The sequence below is a fragment of the Pan paniscus genome, chromosome 1, assembly GCF_029289425.2.
Source record: "Pan paniscus chromosome 1, NHGRI_mPanPan1-v2.0_pri, whole genome shotgun sequence".
NCBI lineage: Eukaryota > Metazoa > Chordata > Mammalia > Primates > Hominidae > Pan > Pan paniscus.
In genome coordinates, this window is record NC_073249.2 from 175,108,578 (window position 1) to 175,131,950 (window position 23,373).

Sequence of the window (23,373 nt, forward strand, 5' to 3'; positions counted from 1 at the left end):
ATCACAGCACATCAGAGAGGTGGCTAAGTAAAAAAAATCATACATATAGTGAAAATACTAAACCATGCAACCATTAAAAGTAATGCATTAGAAAAATCACTCAGTAATTCAGTTATTTATCAGGCACCTCCTATATGGTAAGCAACTGTAGGCACTGAGGATACAATGGGGTTATGGACTGAATGTTTGTGTCCCTCCCCAAATTCCTGTGTTGAAGCCCTAACCCCAAAGTGGCTATATTTGGAGATGAGACCTCTACAGAAGTAACTAAGGTTAAATGGGATCATAAGGGTGGGGCCCTGATTCAATAAGATTAGTGTCCTTGTAAGAAGAGAAACCAAACAGCTTGCTATCTCACACGTGCACGCTCCCTCTCTCTGTGCATACTCACCAAGGAAAGACTATGTGAAGACATGGCTATCTACAGGCCAAGAGAAGGACCCTCATCAGAAACTGAACAGGCCAGAATGTTGATCTTGGACTTCTGGCTTCCAGAACAGTGAGAAAATAAACTTCTGTTCTTTAAGCCACCCAGTCTATGGTATTTTGTTATGGCAGCCCATGCAGACTAATACAAGTGGTAAGACGAGCAAATTCCTCACCAAGATTGTACTCTAGGGTAGACAGTCAATAAAGAGATAAACAAACAAATATATCGTGTAAACTTGACTAGTGATACAAGGCCACGAAGAAAAAGAAACCAGTGGGAGGTATAGGCTATTTTAGATACAGGAGTCAGGAAAAGTCTTTCCAAAGATGTTCCTTATGGCAGAAATATGAATAAAGTGAGAGAGTGAGCCTAGTGGAAATCTGTGGTAAATGCCCTCCACGTGGAGGGAACAGCAAGTAAAAATCCCTAAAGCCGGGGGCGGGGGTGGAGGGGGGAAGCTTGTCTTGCCTGAGAAAAAGAAATGAGCCAATGTTACTGGAATGGTGTGACCAAGCAAGGGTAGGAGACAGGTAAGAGGGCAGTGAACGTAAGTAATTTCTATTTCATTCCAAATGAGATGGAAAACATCAGGGGTATTTGAGCAGGCAAGTGACACGGTCTCATTTACATTTAAATTAAGTTTAAAGATACAGAGTCCATATACAGTACAAATATAATTGAGGATTGTATTTGTACATAAGAAGACTTAACAACAATAAAACTTCCTTCTGGAATAAATAAAAGGCCAAATTTCATTTACGTGATCCAAGTTATCCATTGCGAAGAACCCTAAAACGTAGTTTTATGAAGCTGGGCTAACACAGACAGGTAGCAAGTACAAATTACACTAAAAATGTTCTCGATGAGTGGCTAAACAGTGAGCTACTGAAATAGGCCAGGCTGACCTACTGTACAACTATCTAAAGTCCTGAATGATTTTCAGAGATCACCCAAACTGGCTTAAACACTGTATCAGCTCCTCTGCTTCCCTAATCTTCAATAGAAGGCAGTATGTATTCCCTAAAATACCTAGTCACTCAAACAGGGCATGGTGTAGTTTACTGGTTATCTGTAGGTAAGCTTTTGGATAACTATAGGTGCTTCTACTCACCTATGTAATTCCAGAGCCAAGAAAAACTAAAATAAAAACTTTATCTCTTTTGTGCCTCCAATCCTATCTTTCCTTCTGCTTGGCTTTGGAATATACTATGATCTACAACAGGAAATGAAAAATTTAGACACATACATAGGAAATCTAGATATCACTAACATCTAGAAACAGAACATAAGCCCTAAGTTCTGACACTTTAAGTATAATATATTGGGCTGGGTTTGGTAGCTCACGCCTGTAATCCCAGCACTTTGGGAGGCCAGGAGTTCAGACCAGCCTGGGTAACATGGTGAAACCCCCATCTCTACTAAAAATATAAGAATTAGCCAGGCGTGATGGTGCATGCCTGTAACCTCGCTATTTAGGAGGCTGAGGCACGAGAATCAGTTGCACCCAGGAGGCAGAGGTTGCAGTGAGCTGAGATTGTGCCACTGCACTCCAGCCTGGGCAACAGAGCGAGACTGTCTCAAAAAATAAAAAATATATTTTAAATCAGGCCTCAAAAGAAAATGACATTGCCCCATTTAATTTATAAGCTAAATATCCTTACTATCCAAATGCAAATGGATTGTCCTATGCTATTGTGTCATTAACAACAGTAGGTTAAAAGTCTCTATGATTTGGCAAACAAACATATGCAACTGAAGAAGTAAAAGAGATGAGTAATTATAAACTCATTCAAACAACATTTCTCAACTGGGCTGTGGAGCTGGTCACCCACCCCTTGCTAGCCACTTGCTGGAAATAAAGGGGTGTAGTGAGGTAGAAATAGTTTTAAAAATTCCTATTCTCAAACAATAATATTCTTATTTCAGAAACTCTCAGGCAATAAAATATATATTTAGGTTGAATACACCAAAATTTTTCAGAAAAAGAGACAACATATATGAAATTTTTAACCCACAATAATTCAAAATATATTTTGTTTCATGAATAAGGAAGAATAATTAAAATCCACTAACGTAGTTCACTACCAGAAAAAAATCCGTAAAAATTTTAAAAAATATCTCTATTATATTCTTCATTATGGACAATAACTGTCAGAACTTAGTTCTCTATTTTCTAAGAAAAACTTTTTTTGTGGAAGGTTTTGTAAAATATGTCCCTGTTCTAAGCAGTGATAATGGATAAAATGGAAGGAAGGGATGAGTCATTCAAACATGCTCCCCTCCTTCCCAGCTACCAGAAATGACATTACCAGAAACAGTAGCTAAGATAATATCCAAACACAACAGTTGTTCCATAGAATAAGCTCACAATACAGTTTAATGTAGAAAGGTACTATGTTTCAGATCTGAGTTTTTTTTGCTATTAAAGAAAAACGCATTATAATTTTTGAACTCCATACACAAAGGTAATTGAAAGTAAAATTTACTTACTTTGGCAATCTGCAGCAACACAATGCAGTGTTTAATTGATTCTACCATGCTCTATAAAAACAAAACACTGATTTTAGGATCTTGGCTCAAATAAATGGATATATAATGTTAAAGCTTAAAATATAAAAATCAGTTCAGATGTATAGAGTTTAAGTCTATACTACACAAGAAATATCCTCTTTGGATCTAGTGGGTTCTAGTATGCTGATAATGCCAAATGAAGTTATTCATTAGCAGTTCTATGAATTTTAATGAATGCCACAAATTGTTAATTTATACTAAATAATATCTATTTTTTTTTCTTTTTTTTTTTTAAGAGACAAGGTCTCACTATGCTGATCACGCTGGATTGCAGTGGCTATTCACAGGCACAATTATAGCACACTGCAGCCTCAAACTCAGAGGCTCAAGCGATCCCCCTGTCTCAGCCTCCCGAGTAGCTGGCACTACATGCACATGCCATCGTGCCTGGCTCTAAATGGTTTTTCAACACTTCAAACAGAAAGACATACGAATCTGATTAACTTACGAATTCTTACATCAACAGCAAGCAACCCTAAGAAATCTACCTAAGACATTGATAGGCTGGGTATGGTGATTCACACCTGTAATCCCACTGCTTTGGTAGGCCAAGGAAGGAGGATCGCTTGAGGCTAGGAGACCAGCCTAGGCAACATAGCAGAATCCCATCTCTATAAAAAATTAAAATAAAAATTAGCTGTGTGTGGTAGCGTGTGCCAATAGCCCTAGCTACTCAAATGGCTGAAGCAGGAGGATTGTCTGAGCCCAGGAGTTCGAAGCTGCAGTGAGCTATGACTGCACCATTGTACTCCAGCCTGGATGACACAGCAAGACCCTGTTTCTTAAAAAAAAATAAAAAGACTTTGATGGAAGTATGGAGAATAAAGGATCCTGTCAAAACACTGGTGAATCAAATTATTATTTTACCTGTTTTAAAATTTTGAGCAAGGTACACATCTCATAAGTAGCCCATTATATAATGTCAGAAGTCCACTATATCAGAAAACTTGAATTATAATATATTTTAATAAGAAAGAAGCCAGCTGCAGTGGCTCATGCCTATAATCCCATCACTTTTTTTTTTTTTTGAGACACAGTTTCGCTCTTGTTGCCCAGGCTGGAGTGCAATGGTACGATCTCAACTCACTGCAACTTCTGCCTCCCCAGTTCAAGCGATTCTCCTGTCTCAGCCTCCAGAGTAGCTAGGATTACAGGCATAAGCCACCACGTCCAGATAATTTTGTATTTTTAGTAGAGATGGGGTTTCTCCATGTTGGTCAGTCTGGTCTGGAACTCCCAACCTCAGGTGATCCGCCCACCTCGGCCTCCCATAGTGCTGGGATTACAGGTGTGAGCCACCGCGCCCGGCCAATCCCACTACTTTTGAAGGCTGAGACAGGAGGATCGCTTGAGCCCAGGAGTTGAGACCTGGACAACATAGTAAGACCCTGCCTTAAGAATCAAAGAAATTAATTAATTTTTAAAAAATATGAAATAACATATCCACTGTGCGTGGAAGACACCTTTTATCAAGATTTCAGACGAGACCAGAAACAGGTAAATGGTACATGAAGTCAATTTCAATTAAGGGGCTTATTCTATTAGTATTATTTTAAATTCCTTTTAAAAAGATACAATGCTTAAGCACCCCTGTATAATATTCATAAAAACTAACATCTCAATTGCTGTCATCAATAGTGGCAGCTTAAAACAGAAATAACTTTTTAAAACATTTTCTAATGCAAAGTCAGAATGTATCAAACATATAACTTACATTTGTTGTCTCTTTGAGAGTTTCAATTTTCTGTGAAAAATAATAAGTTTAAACAGAAATAATCAGAAGCACAAAGAAGCACAGTTATTTTTTACTGGCTAGTCATTTAAAGAATTTTACCAAAATGTACTCATTCTAAGTGAGTACAAGCAAGTTGGGAAGGGAGTACTTTTTGTTGTATTTTGTTTTTTATCTAAATCAATTATTTGTATAAAAATTCCAGACTTTTATCAATTATATGCTCTCTTTAATAAAATTCACGTGATTCAATTTAAGGTTTGTAAGAATAATATAAAACATTCTTATTCCTGGCTGGGCACGGTGGCTTGAGCCAGTAATCCCAGCACTTTGGGAGGCCGAGGTGGGCGGATCATGAGGTCAGGAGATCGAGACCATCCTGGCTAACATGGTGAAACCCCACCTCTACTAAAAATACAAAAAATTAGCTGGGCGTGGTGGCAGGCACCTGTATTCCCACCTACTTGGGAGGCTGAGGCAGGAGAATGGCGTGAACCTGGGAGGCAGAGCTTGCAGTGAGCCGAGATCACGCCACTGCACTCCAGCCTGGGCGACAGAGCAAGACTCCATCTCAAAACAAAACAAAAAACAACAACAAAAAATTCTTATTCCTTACCTGAAAGCAAGTTTTGGCTTTTCTACGAATTTCACTTATTTTAAAATCACATTTATCTTTCCTAAGTTGTTTTAAAACGACATGGGACTAAATCCCAAAACTAAAAATGAAAGGTGAGTTATAACATGAGTTACTATTAACAGGTATAAAAGAGCCAAACGCAAGGCTATACAGTCAACAGAAGAGCAAAAAAAAAAAAAAAAAAAAAAAAAGCCAAGGAGAGGAAAAATGTTAATTAGAAAAAAGACAATATGCAAACTACAAAGTAGCTGTCAGAAATGCAAGTGGGGGACAATAGCAGAACCATAATTAAAGCAGTATTTGATTTGTTTCTTCATATATGGCTTTTTATTTATTCTGAACATTCTTGCTGGTTGGTTTATTGGTATCTGAAGTGACCATATGTAACCAACTTTCTACCTTCAACATATGACACATGAAAAGGAAATAACTTACTCCTAGGAATATGATACAGAAAAGGTATTATATTAAAACTCTGGGCTGGGTGTGGTGGCTCACACCTGTAATCCCAGCACTTTGGGAGGTCGAGGTGGGTGGATCACCTGAGGTCAGGAGTTCGAAACCAGCCTGGCCAACATGGTGAAACCCTGTCTCTACTAAAAATACAAAAATTGGCCAGGTGTGGCACATGCCTGTAATCCCAGCTACTTGGGAGGCTGAGACAGGAGAATCATTTTAACCCAGAGGGTGGAGGTTGCAGTGAGCTGAGATCGTGCCAATGCACTCCAGCCTGGGCAACAGAGCAAGACTATCTCAAAACAAAACAAAACCAAAAAAACTCCACAACTCTGTATATTATCCTTTTGTTTAATTATGAAACCATAACAGAAATTTATCAGAAAAGTACCCTTGAGGTCCATATGGCAGTAATATTATACTAGGTCAATAATATTATTATAGTAAGTAAAAACACACTAAGATACTTAGTGTTCTCCAAAAGGCTGAATTTAAAATTTTTAACGTCAAAAGCACGGTTATGGAAGTTACCTTTCTCTGTTCATCTTCTTTGCAGTTTTGAAGCTTGTCATCAAAAAGCTACAAGATTTTAAAAAATGGTTATAGTATCAAGCCACTTTACTATACGATGTACATTCACTAAACACAGAAAAACAAACATTTGTTCTTAAACACATTTTGTCCAGGGATGATTTATATGTTATTTTCAAGACAACATGTATTTTTTTTCGAGCACTCAATCAAAGTCAAATTCTATTGTATGAAATCATTTTAACTGGTCAAGATCAATCACTCTGGAAGAATTATAAGCAAAAGAAAACAGATGACTTTTAAAAAATTAAACTATGAATTCAAACTTGAAGTTTTTTTTCTGCTTTGTTTTCCAAGTTTATCAACAGTCCTTTTCCCAGCACCTCTGCTTTTAATTAATTTTAAGTAGGAACTGAAGGAGACAATTCATTTCAGTAATGATAAAAGAGGTAGAGAAATCACCTCCCCATATTCCATCTCCCTCAAATTAAAAAAGTGTTAGAAATTGAGCCACTAGGCAGGGCACGGTGACTCACACCTGTAATCCCAGCATTTTGGGAGGCCGAGACAGGCGGATCACAAGGTCAGGAGTTCGAGACCAGCCTGGCCAATATGGTGAAACCCCGTCTCTACTAAAAATACGGGCACCTCTGTAATCCCAGCTACTTAGGAGGCTGAGGCAGAAGAACAATTGCTTGAACCCGGGAGGCGGAGGTTGCAGTGAGCTGAGATCGTGCCACTGCACTCCAGCCTGGGTGACAGAGTGAGACTCTGTCTCAAAAAACAAACAAACAAAAAAAGAAATTGAGCCACTAAAACACAGTTTCCTGGAAATTTTAAACAGAATATGAACCAAATCTTGCCTTATTTTTTTCTAATTATGCCTACATATTTACCTTTTTCTTAATGACCAAAAAAGCATTATGTAAATATGCTATTTACCAATATAATTAGAGATAAAGACCTTTGAATAAGTCAGCTAGATCTTTTAAGTCTGCTTTAAAAACTGCTGAAGAACCACATGAGGGCTGTAAATTAACATCAAGTAACTGTTTTTACTCAAAAATCAAGCTCAGTAACATTTTCTATTTATATAAATTTAATATACAAACTAATGCCATACCTTTAATTGTTCAATCAAGATTTGTAGGTAAGCATCAGCTTCTGTAAGTTTCTTATCAAAATCTTGGACACTAGGAACAAATCCTGAATCCAAACCCTAGAGAAAGAGAATTTGCAATAAATCTACCAGAACCCAAGCAATGTTTAATAGTACAAAAAATACTTTTTCCTTCATACATGAAGACATTTCAATTTTTAAAATACAGTTCTATTTTGACACAAATAATAGGTCTATTTAACAGTTAGGTCTATTTAAACAGTGGTACATCAATCTTCCTCATTAACTTGGAGCACTGCTTCCCTTCTCAGCAGTTACACATGCTGCTGCTCAAATTGGATTTACTCTTCTCTCCAGAATCACTTTCTTATCTCCCCCAAACCCTGTAATTGGCTCCCAGTCACCACTAGAACAACAGTAATTTAACAAAGGAACATAAACAAAACCCACCTAGGTTACCTCTATTTTCCCCTTTTTCATTCAGTTCATTCCTCCCTTCCCTTAATGTTAACTTCATATTCTCACTGTTTAGTTCTCCCATTCCTCAACCCACCCCATGATCTCTGAAGTTTTCCTCCCTCCTCCCCTACTAAAGAAAGAACCTCTAAATTTTCTCCTCTTCTAAGAGGTGGCCCCTCTCTAAGTGAAAGTAACAACACCTGTCCTAATCAAGTTTCCTACTCACTTTCACCCTTGGCATGAACATTACACTTAGACGTGGTATAGATGTTTATTTATTTAGAAGGCCTACTTATTTCTCGGTCTAAAAGTGCAGCATTTGCATGTCCTACTTTTTGCATACGTAAAGAGTTTAAGCTCCAAGAGCATGGGATTCTTATGTTTTAACTTTAGCCAAAAGAAACTTTTGAGTTCTTAATCTTCTCTGACTGCCACATTTTCATGCCCAGTCATCATACTGTTAAGCAGGGGACTGAGGGTTAGGAACTGCTACTGTAAAAATCCCAACCCAACCACAAAATTCTGCACTAAATGGGTAAAATATACTTGATCAACATACCCATCTCACACTTGACTTTCACTTGTCATCTCCTCCCTGCCTTCGCCCAAAGCATGCTGATTATTTTCACATTCTCATTTTAGTAAACTGAAGCCAAAGTTTATTTTATATTACAGCAACACCTGATCTTTGTATACTTTATCATTAAAGCACTTTTACAACCATTATCTCAAAACATCAAATTAAGATGGTATGGTATTATGGAAACAGTAATGGGCTGGCAAATCTGGTTTCTAATTCTAGTGCATTCACTAACACAATATTGTGGCTGTCCAAATCTGGGTTTTCTTGCCAGCCAAATACGGGCATCCTCCACCTCCTATTATTAGTACAGCAGCTACTACCTCTACTAAAGACAACAACTAATGACACTATCAATTACTACTATTATAGTACTTTTGTTGCTCTTCCCAAACTAAAATTCAAAAATTTGGAACCAAAGAAAAAATAGAATTTTATTAAAAATCTAAGTCCTATTAAGACCATGGGGAAAATCAACTTATCTCATAATTTGTTTTCTTTTTCAAATTCAAAGGCGATAAATGTCTATTTTACATACATGTCAAGAAACTGTTTGACAATGAGTATTACAAAGCCCCTTCCCAATGAGATGACATGTACAAAAACAAAAGTTGAAAAAAAAAATCTTAATAAACAATGTATACAAAATCCAGATATATTTATAAAACTGTGTTTAAACTTCTTCATTTTTAAAGATAACCCAAAGAAGTTCCTGTTAGAGACATTTAAAATATACAGTTTGGTGACAAAAGACATAGAAATGGATAAATACATCATATTTCATAGATACTGTACTATGAAAGAAATGAGCAACTTATTTCCATGTTACTGTGCCACAGAAAAATCAGGACTGTTTGGCTTGTTTTTTGGTTTTATTTTGTTTCACACAGCAATGTAACATGATTATCAATAATTAACTATCAAGACCCAGTTAAAATCAGCTAAATACATTGTTTTTAGTAAATATTTTAAAAGGTTAATGGCATATTCATAAATGAATAAAAAAAGCATCTAAATGAGAGGGGAAAAGTGATCTTTAAGTATTTTCACTCTTCTGAATCCATTTAGAATTAACATTGTAAAAATCTAACTAAAACATCCTTTTTAAACAAATTACCGATTAGATTAAAAATTGTTCAGTGACTGAATGGAAACAGATTTAAATTATTGCTATCTAAACCTTACCTAAATCAATTCTTCAGAAACAACTTTTTGATGTTTGTAGAATCATATAAACCTCACCTTGACTCTCTTCTTACATTTGCCTCTAGATAGTCTTCCATAACCTTCTTTTAACTCTAGAATAAACTTCACACTTCACAAGGTCCAAGCCAAAGATCTACTCATCAATCCATTTTTCTTTAGGTAATGTGTAACAGGAGGTTTATAATGACAGCCCCAGAACTGGCCCAATCACCCTTGCATAGTAATGCAAAAATTTTTCATGTACTTAAAAGGAAAATTTATGTATATAGTTGCCCCATCTGCAACCAATAAAATATCATGTAAAATTCATTGATAACATGAACAAGTAGTTAACAAGTGTTTTCTCAAATCTAGTAAAACTAATACTCTAGAAGAAAGCACAAGTATGACTTTATATTGTGACTTACAGCAGTCACCTAATTCAACCTCCCATTCACAGAAGTTCTTTTCATAACATCTTTGAAAGTCATCTAGTCTTTTCTTAAGTATCTCATGAGATGAGAAACCCACTACTTCCTAATGTAGAATATTTCATTAAAATTCTCCTGAAGTGTTAACTGTTTCTCTTTCCATTCGACATTTAGAACACTAAGCCACAACACTTATTCATATTAATCCTTTTTAATGGAGATTTATTTTTATTTATTTTTTGAGACAGGGTCTTGCTCTGTCACCCAGGCTGGAGTGCAGTGGTACAATCAGGGCTCACTGCAGCCTCAACCTCCTGAGCTCAGGGAATCCTCCCACCTCAGCCTCCCAAGTAGCTGGGACTATAGGCATGTGCCACCAAGCCCAGATAATTTTTTATTTTACTTTTTTTGCGGAGACAGGGTCTTGCTATGTTGCAAGACCCTGTCTCCGCAATAAAATAAAAACTCCTGAGCTCAAGCAATCCTCCCAACTCAGCGTCCCCAAAAGTGCTGAGATTACAAGGTGTGGGCCAATGCGCCCGGCCGAGTTTTAAACAGGACTAAGAATATAGTCCTTTACCATATTGAGGGCGGTCTGTCTTTGAAAAGAACTGAGAATAGGGCAAATTCTTTCAGACAGTGTGACTTCATACTTCTTACAGTAGCTTTTGAGAACAAGTAAGCTGGGAGTCAAGTAGAAACACATTCTAGTATTCTGTACTTGCTCTATCTAACATTTATCACATTTTGTCATAATTGAATATTTGAGTGACTTCTCTGAAGGATTAAAACTCCGCAAGGGCAGGAACTATGCCATTCACTCATCACTACACCCATCAGGGCCAGCTCAGTGTTAAATGAACACACATGGCGCTGGCTACAGTGACTGGAAATTGTTGATGCCACAACATCGGTCTTCCCCCGACCTCCTCTCCCGAGATTTCTCTTACCTTTCTGTTCTCTTTCTCCTATTCTCTACTCCCTCAAGCCTTTTCTCCATGTTGTCTTTCTTTCTCTTTTGTCCAGGTCCTTCAGTAGTAACTGAAGGGATTATGTCGCATTATTGGCACTCAGGACCAAAGAGGTTGCTGCTCTTTGGTTTATTACACTGATGTGAGCCACAGCTCTAATTAGATGATTCCTATATGAATTCATTTAAAGTTTAAATTATACACAACAATTATAGAGAAATAAAGACAAAATGGTCTGTGATGTAACAAGAAATTAAATTAGAAGAATCTCAATAGAAATTAAACTTCAATCTAACCATAAAATTTAGAAATCTATGTAAAGAAAAACCACTTCTGTGGTGAATATGCTAAAAAAAAATAGTCTCTGTTTTTCAAAAACACTTTATTAATAAAGCTACTCTAGCCTGGGCACAGGGTAAGACCCTCAAAAAAAAAAAAAAAAGAAAGAGAGAGAAAGAGAGGTTGGGGGGAGGGAGTGGGGAGAGAGGGAAGGGAAGGGCAAGGGGAAGAGGAAGTAAAGAAAAAAGGGAAGGAAAGGAAAGGAGGAAGGAAGGAAAGAAGAAAGGGAGAGAGAGGGAGAAGGAAGGATGGAAGGAAGGGAGGGAGGGAAGGAGGGAAGGAGAGAGGGAAAGAGAGAAAGAAAAGAAGCAAAATCTAAAGTAGATACATAAAGTCAAGAAGAATAACACATACTTCTATATCATCCAGAATCTATGTATCCAGTTTAATAGAGACAGAAAGAGAAACATATACATCTGGGCCAATTTAAGGGGAATTTCTAAAATAATATAACTAGACTTGTAGAAGAATATCAAACTGCCTCAAAACTGTATGTCGGTACTTCCTACTACCTATACTTAAGTTAAATAACACTACTTTTTTCAGAAGGAACTTAAAAGCTAACAAATGTCAGCAAAATCAATTCTTAATGATTTCAGTTGGGACATTAAACACTATTTATACTTTACACATACACATAACTGAATGTTTTACCCCCATTAAAAGGAGTACTGCAAGAGAAGTCCTTAAAACTGTCTGAAGTACATATAAATTATAGTTGCTTTGGAGAGACACTTCCTTAGTAAAACAATACAAGAGTCAATTCCTGAGGCAGAGTAGGAGCTTTTAAAGTAATTCCTGCTGACAGAGGAAGAGTAATGAACAGTGGAGATAAAGGTGAAGTTCTTGAGTCCAGAATCCGGAAATTAAGAAACCTAGGGGCGACCTGAGGAACCGAGAATAAGGTAGAACAGGAAGGCTGGGTAATAACATTGTAAAAAGAAATTCACAAATGAGTAATTGTTTTCATATCTAATTTTATTTCACAGTGAAAACTTAAAGGATTAAGTGTCCTATATGCAGTACTTTCTTATAGGGCAAAATCATATATAATAAAAATATGGTGTAAAAAGAGAAAAAGAAAATATATTAGAAGTAAGTTATTCTTTGTCTCATAGAAAAAATCAGAATAACAAGAAAAACAGGTAAGTTATCCGTAGTAGAACTGTAAATTAAACAACAGCTTAAAAACTTAACAAAGGAAAAACACACAACAAGGCTCCTAATGAAAAATAAATGGCATGAATCTGGACAAAAGTAGACATTTTTTTTTAAATTAGTAAAACACATACCCTATAATAAAACTAATGAAAACTTAGCAGGAATGTAATTTTGATTAAAATATGAGAATATTGGAAAGTTTATGTTCACAATTAGCAATTTGAGATGACATGCATCACAGATAAGCTTTCATCCAATGAAAGAAGTATAGAGCATACTTACAATTCAATCACTTACAATTATTTTTGAAAATTCAAGAACTGGAGAGATACCAGAAGACTGGAAAAAAGCAAGTGTGGTACTGATCTTCCATAAAAGTAAGGAAAAGAGAGAATAGAAAGTTACCATGCTGTGAGTCTAACATCAATAATCAAGTAAAGGAATAGTAAGAGAAAAATCTGTAACTACACAGAGGAAAAGTAGGTACATGAGCAGCAAGTGGCAAGTTAAAAAAAAAAAAAAAAGATTATGCCAAACATAATGGCCTTTCTTAGAAATTTAAGTTAGCAAATTAAGTTTTTAGAGAAATGACATCTTGTCTCCCTATCAAAAGTGGTTTGACGATGAAAAAAACTATATTAAAGAGACCAGAAATATTAATTATACCATGATTTTATGTGAGGCACACTAATCTGTGATTTCCTTGGATTACTGAAACTTTGGAAACATTTACAATCCCTACTGTCCCCGTGGTTTATCCATTTCTGCTAAGGGAAGAACAGGACTTAGAAGAACAGGGAAGTTCTGGGGTTAAGATTTTCACCTCTTTTAATCCTAAGGAATAGTCAACTATCAATTCATTTGGAGTGAAGATCATCAATTAAAAAATATCCATAAAATTGAGCCTAGTATTAAACCTTTCCTTTCACTATACCTTAGAGAAGTTATTTTCCATTTACCAATGTCTTGATAATCTAAGGCTTCAAATTAGGTTCTTTATTGTCAACATGGTAGCTGTAGTTACCTTACCAACTGCTAGGTACCCCAAGAATGCCCTGAAAAGTAAGGTCTTTTTCTGTAATGCTAAGTAAGCAGCTCTAACATCATGGATGCACAATGTATATTAAATTTTTTTCAGAGTATTAGGTACTCTACTAGACACTTTACAAGCTTTCTCATTTGAGCATTATAATACAGTAAGGTAGACAGATATTAAACCTGTTTTATAAGTGCTTACCCAAATCATCCAGCTGAATTTTTTTTCAATTGGGATATCAACCTAGTCCTTTGACCAAATCCATTATACTTTTCTATTAAATCACAATGATGTTTAAAAGGAATTAATGACAGAAGGGCACTAAAATGTAATCTAAAAACTGCCTGAAGGCCCTTGACAGTGGAAATGAGCACAGCTTTAAGGACTCATCTAGTTTTAAATCCTGAATCTGCAACTTTCTAATGAATTACCTGTGTGATCTAGCCAAATTACTTTTTTCACCTACATTTTCTCATCCATGAGTATAATAATAAACTACTCAAGGTTACTGGAGAGATTAAATGAGTAATACATGTAAAGTAACACAGTGGTAGGTGTTCTACTTCCCCTTCATAATTTGGAGCCTTAGATAACCAGGATTCACCACTATATCTCCAGGCCCTTATGCATAGAAGGCACTCAATGAGTACGGATGGATAAAAACAAAACGAATCAAGAACTAGATAATACTATAACTACAGGCAATTTTCATACAGATCTACAATCAAGTAAAGGCTATAAGCATAAGTTAAATTGTATTTAACATCTGTTTTAAAAACAAGCTATAAGTTGATGAACTCCCAAGAAGATAATAGAGAATGGTAATAAAAAAGAAATGAATAACAGACAAAACAAGTGGTAAAACACAGTATGGAAAACAGAGCAGGAAAAATATTCCAATATGAGATGTTCAGGAAAGCACTGGGTATTATGACTGAACCACAAAAGGTAAACTGTACTTAATTATTACCTTGGTAACAAAGAATCAAACAATAAAAAGAAAGTTTTTTTCATAAAAGAATCTAATTTTTGAACATATGTTAGTGCTTTGAAAAACCAGAATTGCATTTATCTTTAAATTTACAAAGAAAGGTTTATGTGTAATGTTCAGTTTCTGCTAAAAAATAAATCTGGTACAGCTAAAATCTGGTACAGGAATCGGGTACAGCTAAAATGCAAGAACTTCAATCATAACCCTTAGCACAATTCCTTACTCTTCATGATACCCTCTCATCTGATACTAATACACCCTTTGACTTATAGAACAAAACACAAATACTAACTCCATAAAGTGATTTGGTTACTTATACAACTAAACAATAAAGGTTTGGAATTCGTACCATTTTCCTCTATTTAAATCACTGACAGCTTGTCTTTCCCAGACACTCTCAATTTATTCAACAAACCCATATAAGAAGTTACTAAACTAACCAAAACAAACAAAAAACTTAAGTCTGTAAATAGGATGACTGTATATTTTAGTTTGCCTGGATGGTCAGTTTATGCCTGGTTGTCTCAGCAAAGTTATTATTAGCAGCCTCCTTCACTCTCAAGTATCCCAGTTTAGGCAATAAATTATATGGTTACCCTCTCTATATAGGATATAGCTAGGATTTTTAAGACACAAATGTTATGAAAGGCATATAAAATTGCCTCAGATGATTCAGAATCCAGCAAACTGCCTTTTTAAAAAACTACAAAACCTAAAATGAAATGAGTTTACAGGTTCTGAATGCAGAAAGCAAGCTACAGAAAAAAAAAACACTGGAATTCAATGCAGTTAATATTAACTGAGTGCTTACCTTATGCTAGATAAGTACACGCATGAATAATATTCAAGTTGCAGTTTTATGTAATTTTACTTACGCACTAGAAGTTTCATTTTAAAAAATGTACACACACACACACACACACACACACACCTGAAATATAACACATGAAACAAAAGAAACAAAACACCTGCAGTTACCCCTAGGGAATGGGACTGAGGAATGGGGGCATTTGAGACAGTGACTCTGAGTTTTTATTTTACACATTCATGTTGTTTAATTTTTTAAAATAAATATACATTTATTTTATAATTTACATTCAAAAGCTTTAGGTAAAAATGTTCAGAAACTACAGGTTATGAACATTTTTAGAAAATTTTATAACCATTTTAGCATGCAAGGTCATAAGCATTATTCTTTTAAAATTATCTATAAAATTCTAAAATGTTTTCCAGGAGTAAATCTGGCAAATGCTAAAGCTGCTCAGATACACCTTTCCAAGCAAAAAAGTAGGATAGCAAATTTATAATATCATTGAAAGGTAAAGCACGCACTAGCAAAAAGCACTTAAAACTTCGTAATCACTATACTGGAATAAATAAAATAATGAAAAGTGGCCAATATAACCAAGCAAAATGGCAAAGTTTTTTTTTCCACATCCTTCCTGCCAACAACATGATCATGACTCAACATCCAAGAAAGCAATCTCTTAAAGAAGAAAACACCTACGACAGCACACCACCTAACAAAAGCACTGTTGGACTATGTAGTGCTGGCAATCAGCCAACACTTTTCTTCTGAGATACTTTAGTTGGTTAGGCTACTTGCAGTATCTTTCTTAAAAGTCATGGAGTAAATCATTCCAGGATCTAAATAAACTCTGAGAGGTTTACTAGTACAGGATGAAAGAAAAATATTCTTCCATTCCCCAACCTCAGATTAAGAGCATTTTGGAAAGCCTATCTGGAGTCTACTTTTAAGGATCCATCAAAAATGAGTAAATTTCCTGGAAATGTGTTCTACAAATAACTAGGAAAAATTAACATTAAATACGTGAATCCTTAAACTGAGTACTTTAGTAGTTAGTTCAGGTTCTGAAATAACTGCAAAATTCTTATAGCCTAATACTTCTTGAAAATTTGATTATGAAATGTTTTCAAAAACAAAACCTGATATATTAATCTAACAAGACTGAATCTCTACAGCAGAATATAACAAATTGACAAATTAACACTCAAGGTGACAGCTAGTCAGGACTAACAGATGATCAGTCACAGGCAAACAAAATAAAACAACGACCCTGACTTGAATAGACTCAACAATTGTTCTGACATTTATCTCTTAGAAATTATATATGCCAAAGCTGTCTTCATATATCTGATTTTAGCTGCCAATGAGTACCAGAAGAAAACAGATTCGGTTTTCGCTAAAGTTGTTAAAAAGTGCATACAAAATTACTGATTCAGTTTAATTGTCAGAATCTATCAAGATGATATAAAATACAAGCCAATGAAGACAGGACTTCGTTTTATTCTCTACTATCTCCACCGGGCTAGTGTTTGGTTTGTAGCAAGTCCTCAATAAAAATTTTGTAAATGAATTAAGGAATTCTGCAATGTGCCCACCTGTTAACATTTAAACACAAAAAGTAATCAAGGAACTAGTTCTTGCAGATTATAAATCAGAATATTCATGGAAAAATCATAAATAACTCATAGAGTTATTTTAAGGGATTTATTATATTAGTTGGTTGCTGTAATGTATGGCTGCTGAATTTTTCCAAGGCTAAACGTTTTTAAGAAGAAAGAGAAACTGACTAGGAGAAAAACACATTGAAATAAATGGTAGTAAAACAAGAAACAAGATGAGGCAATGACAATCTTCTTGTCTCTCTAAAAACTCATTCTCTCACACTAAATCTTATCCTGAGCACATTTTTACACATACTATGCTGGGCCTTAGAATTCAGTGTTACAATAATTACTTATTCACTGAGCATCTCTTATGACTATGGCCCTGTGCCGGATCCTTTGGGGATGCCAAGATGAAGCAGACACAGATCTAAAAGAGTTTCATTCTATTAGAGGGAATATATATCTGTCTACAAATAATTGATTCAAGCATGGTAAAATGTTATCAGAAAAGCACGAAGAAATTCAAAGGAGAAAGTTATAAGGACGAGAAAGCTTTCACAGAGGATGCAATTTAGAGTGTAGGATTTGGACAGAAATGGGAGGGGTAAAGCATTACTCCACCGGGCTAGTGGGCCCTGGCAGGAAACAGCATAATCAGATACAATGTTTGAACTTTTCTTTAATCAAGTGACTACAGTACCCATAGAAGTGAGAGTAGGGCTAAGAAAACTAACAAGAGATGCTGAGGTACTCAGGAATTAAGAGCTGCAAGTAGCCTGAAGGGGCAAGGAAACAAACAAGGTTCCCACCGGCCAGAGGAGGAGCTACTCAGTGGACATGGACGGCTGTAAAACAGTCACTGCCAGAATTGCCTCAAAGCACGGAAGGAGCAGAAGGAACAAATACTCCAAAGGCCTTTTTTCCCTTCGATTTTCTGTCACTGCTTCCCATTTGCTAAACCCCAACCAGAAGCCAAGGGATAAAGGATCCCAGATGCTGCAAGCTGTAAAAGTCAGCCTCCTAGAGCACGGAAGAGAGAAGGCCAGAGAACAAATCTGCAAGAAAATGGAGAATAACCAGAAAAGGCATATTCCCAAACTGAGGAGCTGAGAAGCGCAAGGAGGCCAACTGAGGAACAATATTCTGTTACAGAAGAATGTATGTTTTTTGGATCTGGATGCTGAATCTCAAGGAAACCAAAATTAGTGGCTAAAAATGGGAATAAGTACTAGGGTTTGGGGGGGAAAGGCGACCAAGGGGTGGAGACTACCAGGGCAGCACCCTGAGTCTCTCTGGAGAAAATAAAAGAGCAAGAGTCATCTAGGCTCTGGCCCTAGTCATTTACTCTCTAGCTATGTGGCCATGGGCAAGTCGTTTAGCTGCTTTGAGACTGATTTCTCCACAATAATAAAAATTTTTAAAAAGGTAGAAATGGAATTAGAATTTGAAAATTCTCTCCAGCTCTAGGATTCTGTGATGCCAATACTTCCAGGTAAACAACTAGGTTCACCAGGAGGATAAATTCCTAACCATATTGGAAAACCTGGGGCCCGTGTATTCACCTTAATAAAAATTAATTTCATTTAAATAAACACAGTAAGAATTTACAGGTTCCAACTGCAGCCAAGTCCTCCACGGTATGACAAAATATGTCAAAACACAAGCAAACTCTGTCATTTAGTGTAACCTTGAAACTGAGTGAGAAAGACTAACACAACCAGATTTTAAAACATGCTCTGGAATGCAGAGAATGCAAAGAAACAACGGAGTAAGCAGAATAACTTAATTGAAGTGGCACATTTTGGAAAAAACGAGTTGTTCAGTCAATACAGCAAAGAAGCCAAGTTCCTAAAGGTGTCTCCAGAAATAAATGAACTCCAATATGGCAGGAACTACAGTTCTCTCTCTCCTGCGTGCGCACATGTATACACACACATACAGAGCAACCAAACCATTCATTCATGACACATATATTTATTTAATGTCTATTATGGCCAGGTACTATCATCATCTTCAAAGGATGTCTTTAAGGACAATAGAGATAATATTAATAGCAAATATAATTAAGCATTACCTAATCATCTGGAATGAGTTCAAATTTCACCTTTAAAGCAGTTTCCCTGACATTCTAGCTAGCCTACATGCTTTTTCCTATGATACTAACAATACTCCAGAACCAATTAGTACTCGCACTACTATTAGTATTATTTGAATCATGTTAGAGGTCCTATAGATTGGGTAGGGGAAGGTGGGGAGTCCTGGAAGTCTGCCCACTTTTTTTTTTTTTTTGAGACAGAGTCTCGCTCTGTCACCCAGGCTGGGGTGCAATGGTGTGACCTCGGCTCACTGCAACCTCCTCCTCCCAGGTTCAAGCAATTCTCCTGCCTCAGCCCCCCAAGTGGCTGGGCTTACAGATGCCCACCACCACGCCCAGCTAATTTTTGTACGTTTATTAGAGATGAGGTTTTACCATGTTGGCCAGGCTGCTCTCCAACTCCTGACCTCAGGTGATCTGCCAGCCTGGGCCTCCCAAAGTGCTAGGATTACAGCGTGAGCCACCGCACCCGGCCCTGCTCACCATTTTTAGCACTGTTTCTAAACATTTTTCCAATCCCCCGTTTCTCATGTCTGGTAGCAACCAGGGAGCTTGGTGACCTAGGAAGCATTTTTAACTCACAGGGAAAAACCTAACTCCAGTAAAACTGAGTCAAAGGTTTACACACTTAAGCTATTATCGTCACATATTTTGATCACTTAAGCACTTACTGAACACCTACTATGTGCCATGCACTAAACTAGGGACAAAGGCCCCGGGGATACAAAGATGAGTGAGAACCCCAGATCTCTAGGAAATCAGGGTTTAATGCAAGAATCACATATGTTTAAAAATTTACAATACAACTTAGTGAAGGCTGTGATATGGAGATATGAGCAAAGTGCTGTAGTAGCACACACAAGAGTAACAAACTCACCCTGCCTGAAGGAAGGCATCATAGAAAAGGTTAACACAGGAGCTGTATGCTAAGGAAGAACTGGAGGCTTACCACTTGAGATACAGTGGGGTAATCCAAGCAAGAAGGAAAGGCTGTGAAAAGACAAATAACTGTGAGAGGCTATGGCATGTTCTCAATGAGAAACAGTTCACAGCGGATGCCATGGGTAAAGCACCTGGAGCTGAGTCTGGACTCAGAGATAAATCAGGACCAGAATATGAAGAAGGGCCTCCAGGACATGCTGGGCAGCTGGACTCTGGCAAGGAGGAGCCAAAACACATTCTTAACTATAAGAGCGGCAACCCATTCCAAATTTGTTTTTGGATAAAAAGGATGGGTAAGGGGAGTCCAGTGACAGACTAGTCAGAAAGCCTTGCAAAAGTCTAGGTGAGAGACCATGAGGGCCTGAATTAAAGCATTATCATCTAGAAAAAAGTGACGAATCTGAAAAATATTACTAAGGCAAACATAACAGGACCTGGTGACTGGAGATGGAAAATAAGGAAGATGGAAAGTAGCTTTAAATGCCTGTGTGTGGTAGAACTTCATTAAAATATTCAAGGAGGAATACTTGACTTAATTACATTGTCAGTATAAGAACTATTCTTTCAAGCTTAACAATCTTTGTTTAAACCTTTACTGAAAAGCTTCCTAAATATAATTTTCTAAGTATACTACAGTAATCACAGTCTTTTTTCTATATAAGAATCATCATAAATATCTGTTTTCACTCTACAGTATAAAGTTTAGCTACAGATAGAACTCAACATACCCCAGGGGACATCCTAGAATTTGCTTCTCTGAACAAAAGCCTGATTATCAGATTTTCTTGTCATCGTCCCCTTTCTTAATCAACAGCGTGCAAACCATGTGAGTGCCTGACTTTCCAACCAGCAGAACACGGTGCTATCAAAATAATGCTCTTTCCTGGCTGAACCAAACTTACAGTTAAATTCCCTACTAATCTTAATATCAACAGAGATTGAAGTGGGGATGGCTGAGCGTACAAAATATAATAATCTTTTCACATTAAAAAACATTTGAAAAATTTCACATTAAAAATATCATAGAACTTTAGAAATACCAAAATGAACGTGACCAGTAGACAGCCTTTGCATCCTCGTATTTACTGAAGGGCACTTCCAAATTCATCGTCATCTCTGTCAAAGCCAAACTCAGGGCACTTTGGAAACAGATGAAACTTGTCTGTTGTCTTTCTTGTTTCTCATTTAAGCTCTCAAATCAGACTACAAATCTGTTTTTTTCTTTAAGAGATTTTTTTTTTTTTTTTTTTTTTTGGAGACAGACTCTTGCTCTGTCGCCAGGCTGGAGTGCAGTGGCACGATCTCGGCTCACTGTAAGCTCCCCCTCCCGGGTTTATGCGATTCTCCTGCTTCAGCCTCCCGAGTAGCTGGGACTACAGGCGCCCGCCACCACGCCCGGCTAATTTTTGTGTTTTTAGTAGAGACGGGGTTTCACCATGTTGGCCAGTCTGGTCTCGAACCCCTGACCTCAAGAGATCCGGCCGCCTCGGCCTCCCAAAGTGCTGGGATTATAGGCAGCACTGTAATTACAGGCGTGAGCTACTGCGCCCGCCTTTTTGTTTTGTTTTGTTTTGTTTTGCTTTGAGACAGAGTCTTGCTCTCTGTCATCCAGGCTAGAGTGCAGCGGTGCAATCATAGCTCACCGCAACCTCAAACTCCTGGGCTCAAGGGATCGCTTCCGCCTCAGCTTCCCAAGCAGGTGGGACCACAGGTGCACATCACCACCATGCTCAGCTCATTTTTAAATTTTTATTGGGGCAGGGGCGGGGGGAAGGTTCTGGCTTTGTTGCCCAGGCTGGTCTCCAGCTCCTGGACTCAAACAATTCTCCCGCCTCAGCCTCCCAAAGTGTTGGGATTGCAGTCTGAGCCACCACGACTGGCCCAAATCTGACTTTTAATCATACACCTTCCCTGAACTAGAAAAGGTAATACGGTATTTTTATTTAGGTTGTCTCTTGTCGGGCTGCACCAAAAAAAAAGGTGGGGGGGAGTAAAGCAATATATTTAAAGTATAAATAAATGACAGGTGCTAACAGTATTCATTAAAGGGTTTCATCACCTACTTAGTTCAATACAGGCAGTGTTCAAGAGAGATTATTCATAATTAACTACGTGAGAATTTCCAGTTTTAAAGTTCACTGTAAAAACTTTTAAAACTACAACTACTATTCTAAGATGCTTCCAGCTTCTCCACTGAGAAACTAGGAATTACTTGATTTTAACTTCCTTAATACAGCTAAAAGTAAACAGTTTAATCAAAAAGCAAAACAAAGTATTACTTCAAATTAGCAAAACTGGTTTTCTTGTTCAATACATCTCTCAACCTTTCATAACAAATACTTATAATACAGTATGAATGTCAGCAAAAAGTGCATTACTCAAATATGCTTCCTAGTCCATTAATTATACTCAACTTTCCATAACTCGGCTGGGCTAAGAACCCCATAAAACTATACCAAAGTTTTCAGTATTTTTGCACAAGCTACCCAAAAAGCGTAAAATCACCTCCTTCCCGACACACATACTCAAAAACAATAGCATCCGTAATTACTTTATACACAAAAAATACAGGGCCAGGCACGAACACAGTGCCAAAAATAAACCACCACCAAAAAACACTTGGCCTGCAACTGGAGATTCTATTAATGGGCAACTGGTCAAAATCAAGCTTTCACATAAGAGAAAGCTTAACTTTTCTGCTTAAAATCATATTCTGAGACAGCTTTCAAAAGGAAAATAGAGTTCCACAAAAATGAATAGAAAAAAAGAGACCTCCTCCAAAGTCTCATTTGGGGGCGAATGCCCTCTCGGTGGAACTGGAGGCCCTGACCTCAGCCTCCACCCCATCTAGGCTGAGGAACTGAGAACTCCCAAGGAAGAGGGGCCCGGGCAGCCACGTCGTCCTACTCACCCCAGGGGGCGGCGGGAAGGAGGCAGGGTGAGCACGACATTCGCGCTCCGGCCTGGAGGCCGGGACCCCGGGGACTCAGGGGTAGGGGCCGGCCCCTCTCCCAGACCCTCGGGGTCTACTCACTCCGCAAGTGGCCAGCAAGAAAGCCATTCGCCAAGGCCCCCGCCCTCTGTGCCTCCAGGGGAGGTAGCCGGGGGCTGCTCCCGAGCACCCCTTTTTCTTCTCCCCTCGACCGGATCCCCGGACTGCGGCGCAGGCGGTCCTGACTGAGGTTCAGCCCGTCCCCCGGGACACCCCCTTCACCCCCCCCACCCCTTTCCCGTCCCCTCCCCGGCGGAGGGGCCGCCCCGATTGGCTGGCCCAGGCGGCTCCTGGCAAAGAGA

General features: G+C 37.7%; 1 protein-coding gene across 13 annotated transcripts in view; it reads right to left on the reverse strand.

Moving 5' to 3' along the window:
* Window positions 1-23,373, reverse strand: part of OSBPL9 (oxysterol binding protein like 9) — a 275,275-nt gene that overhangs the window by 35,520 nt on the left and 216,382 nt on the right. For 7 of the 13 annotated variants that reach the window (XM_063607656.1, XM_057298908.2, XM_063607654.1 and 4 more), the window contains 4 exons: window positions 7,481-7,576; window positions 6,358-6,405; window positions 4,716-4,745; window positions 2,921-2,971 (listed from right to left, as the gene is read on the reverse strand). In XM_063607656.1, coding sequence (XP_063463726.1) covers window positions 2,921-2,971; window positions 4,716-4,745; window positions 6,358-6,405; window positions 7,481-7,576 — 225 coding nt within the window. Of the gene's footprint in view, window positions 1-2,920; window positions 2,972-4,715; window positions 4,746-6,357; window positions 6,406-7,480; window positions 7,577-12,900; window positions 12,970-22,990; window positions 23,338-23,373 lie in introns of those variants that run through there. The other 6 variants (XM_034965119.3, XM_034965117.3, XM_055092996.2 and 3 more) reach the window with 4 other exon arrangements.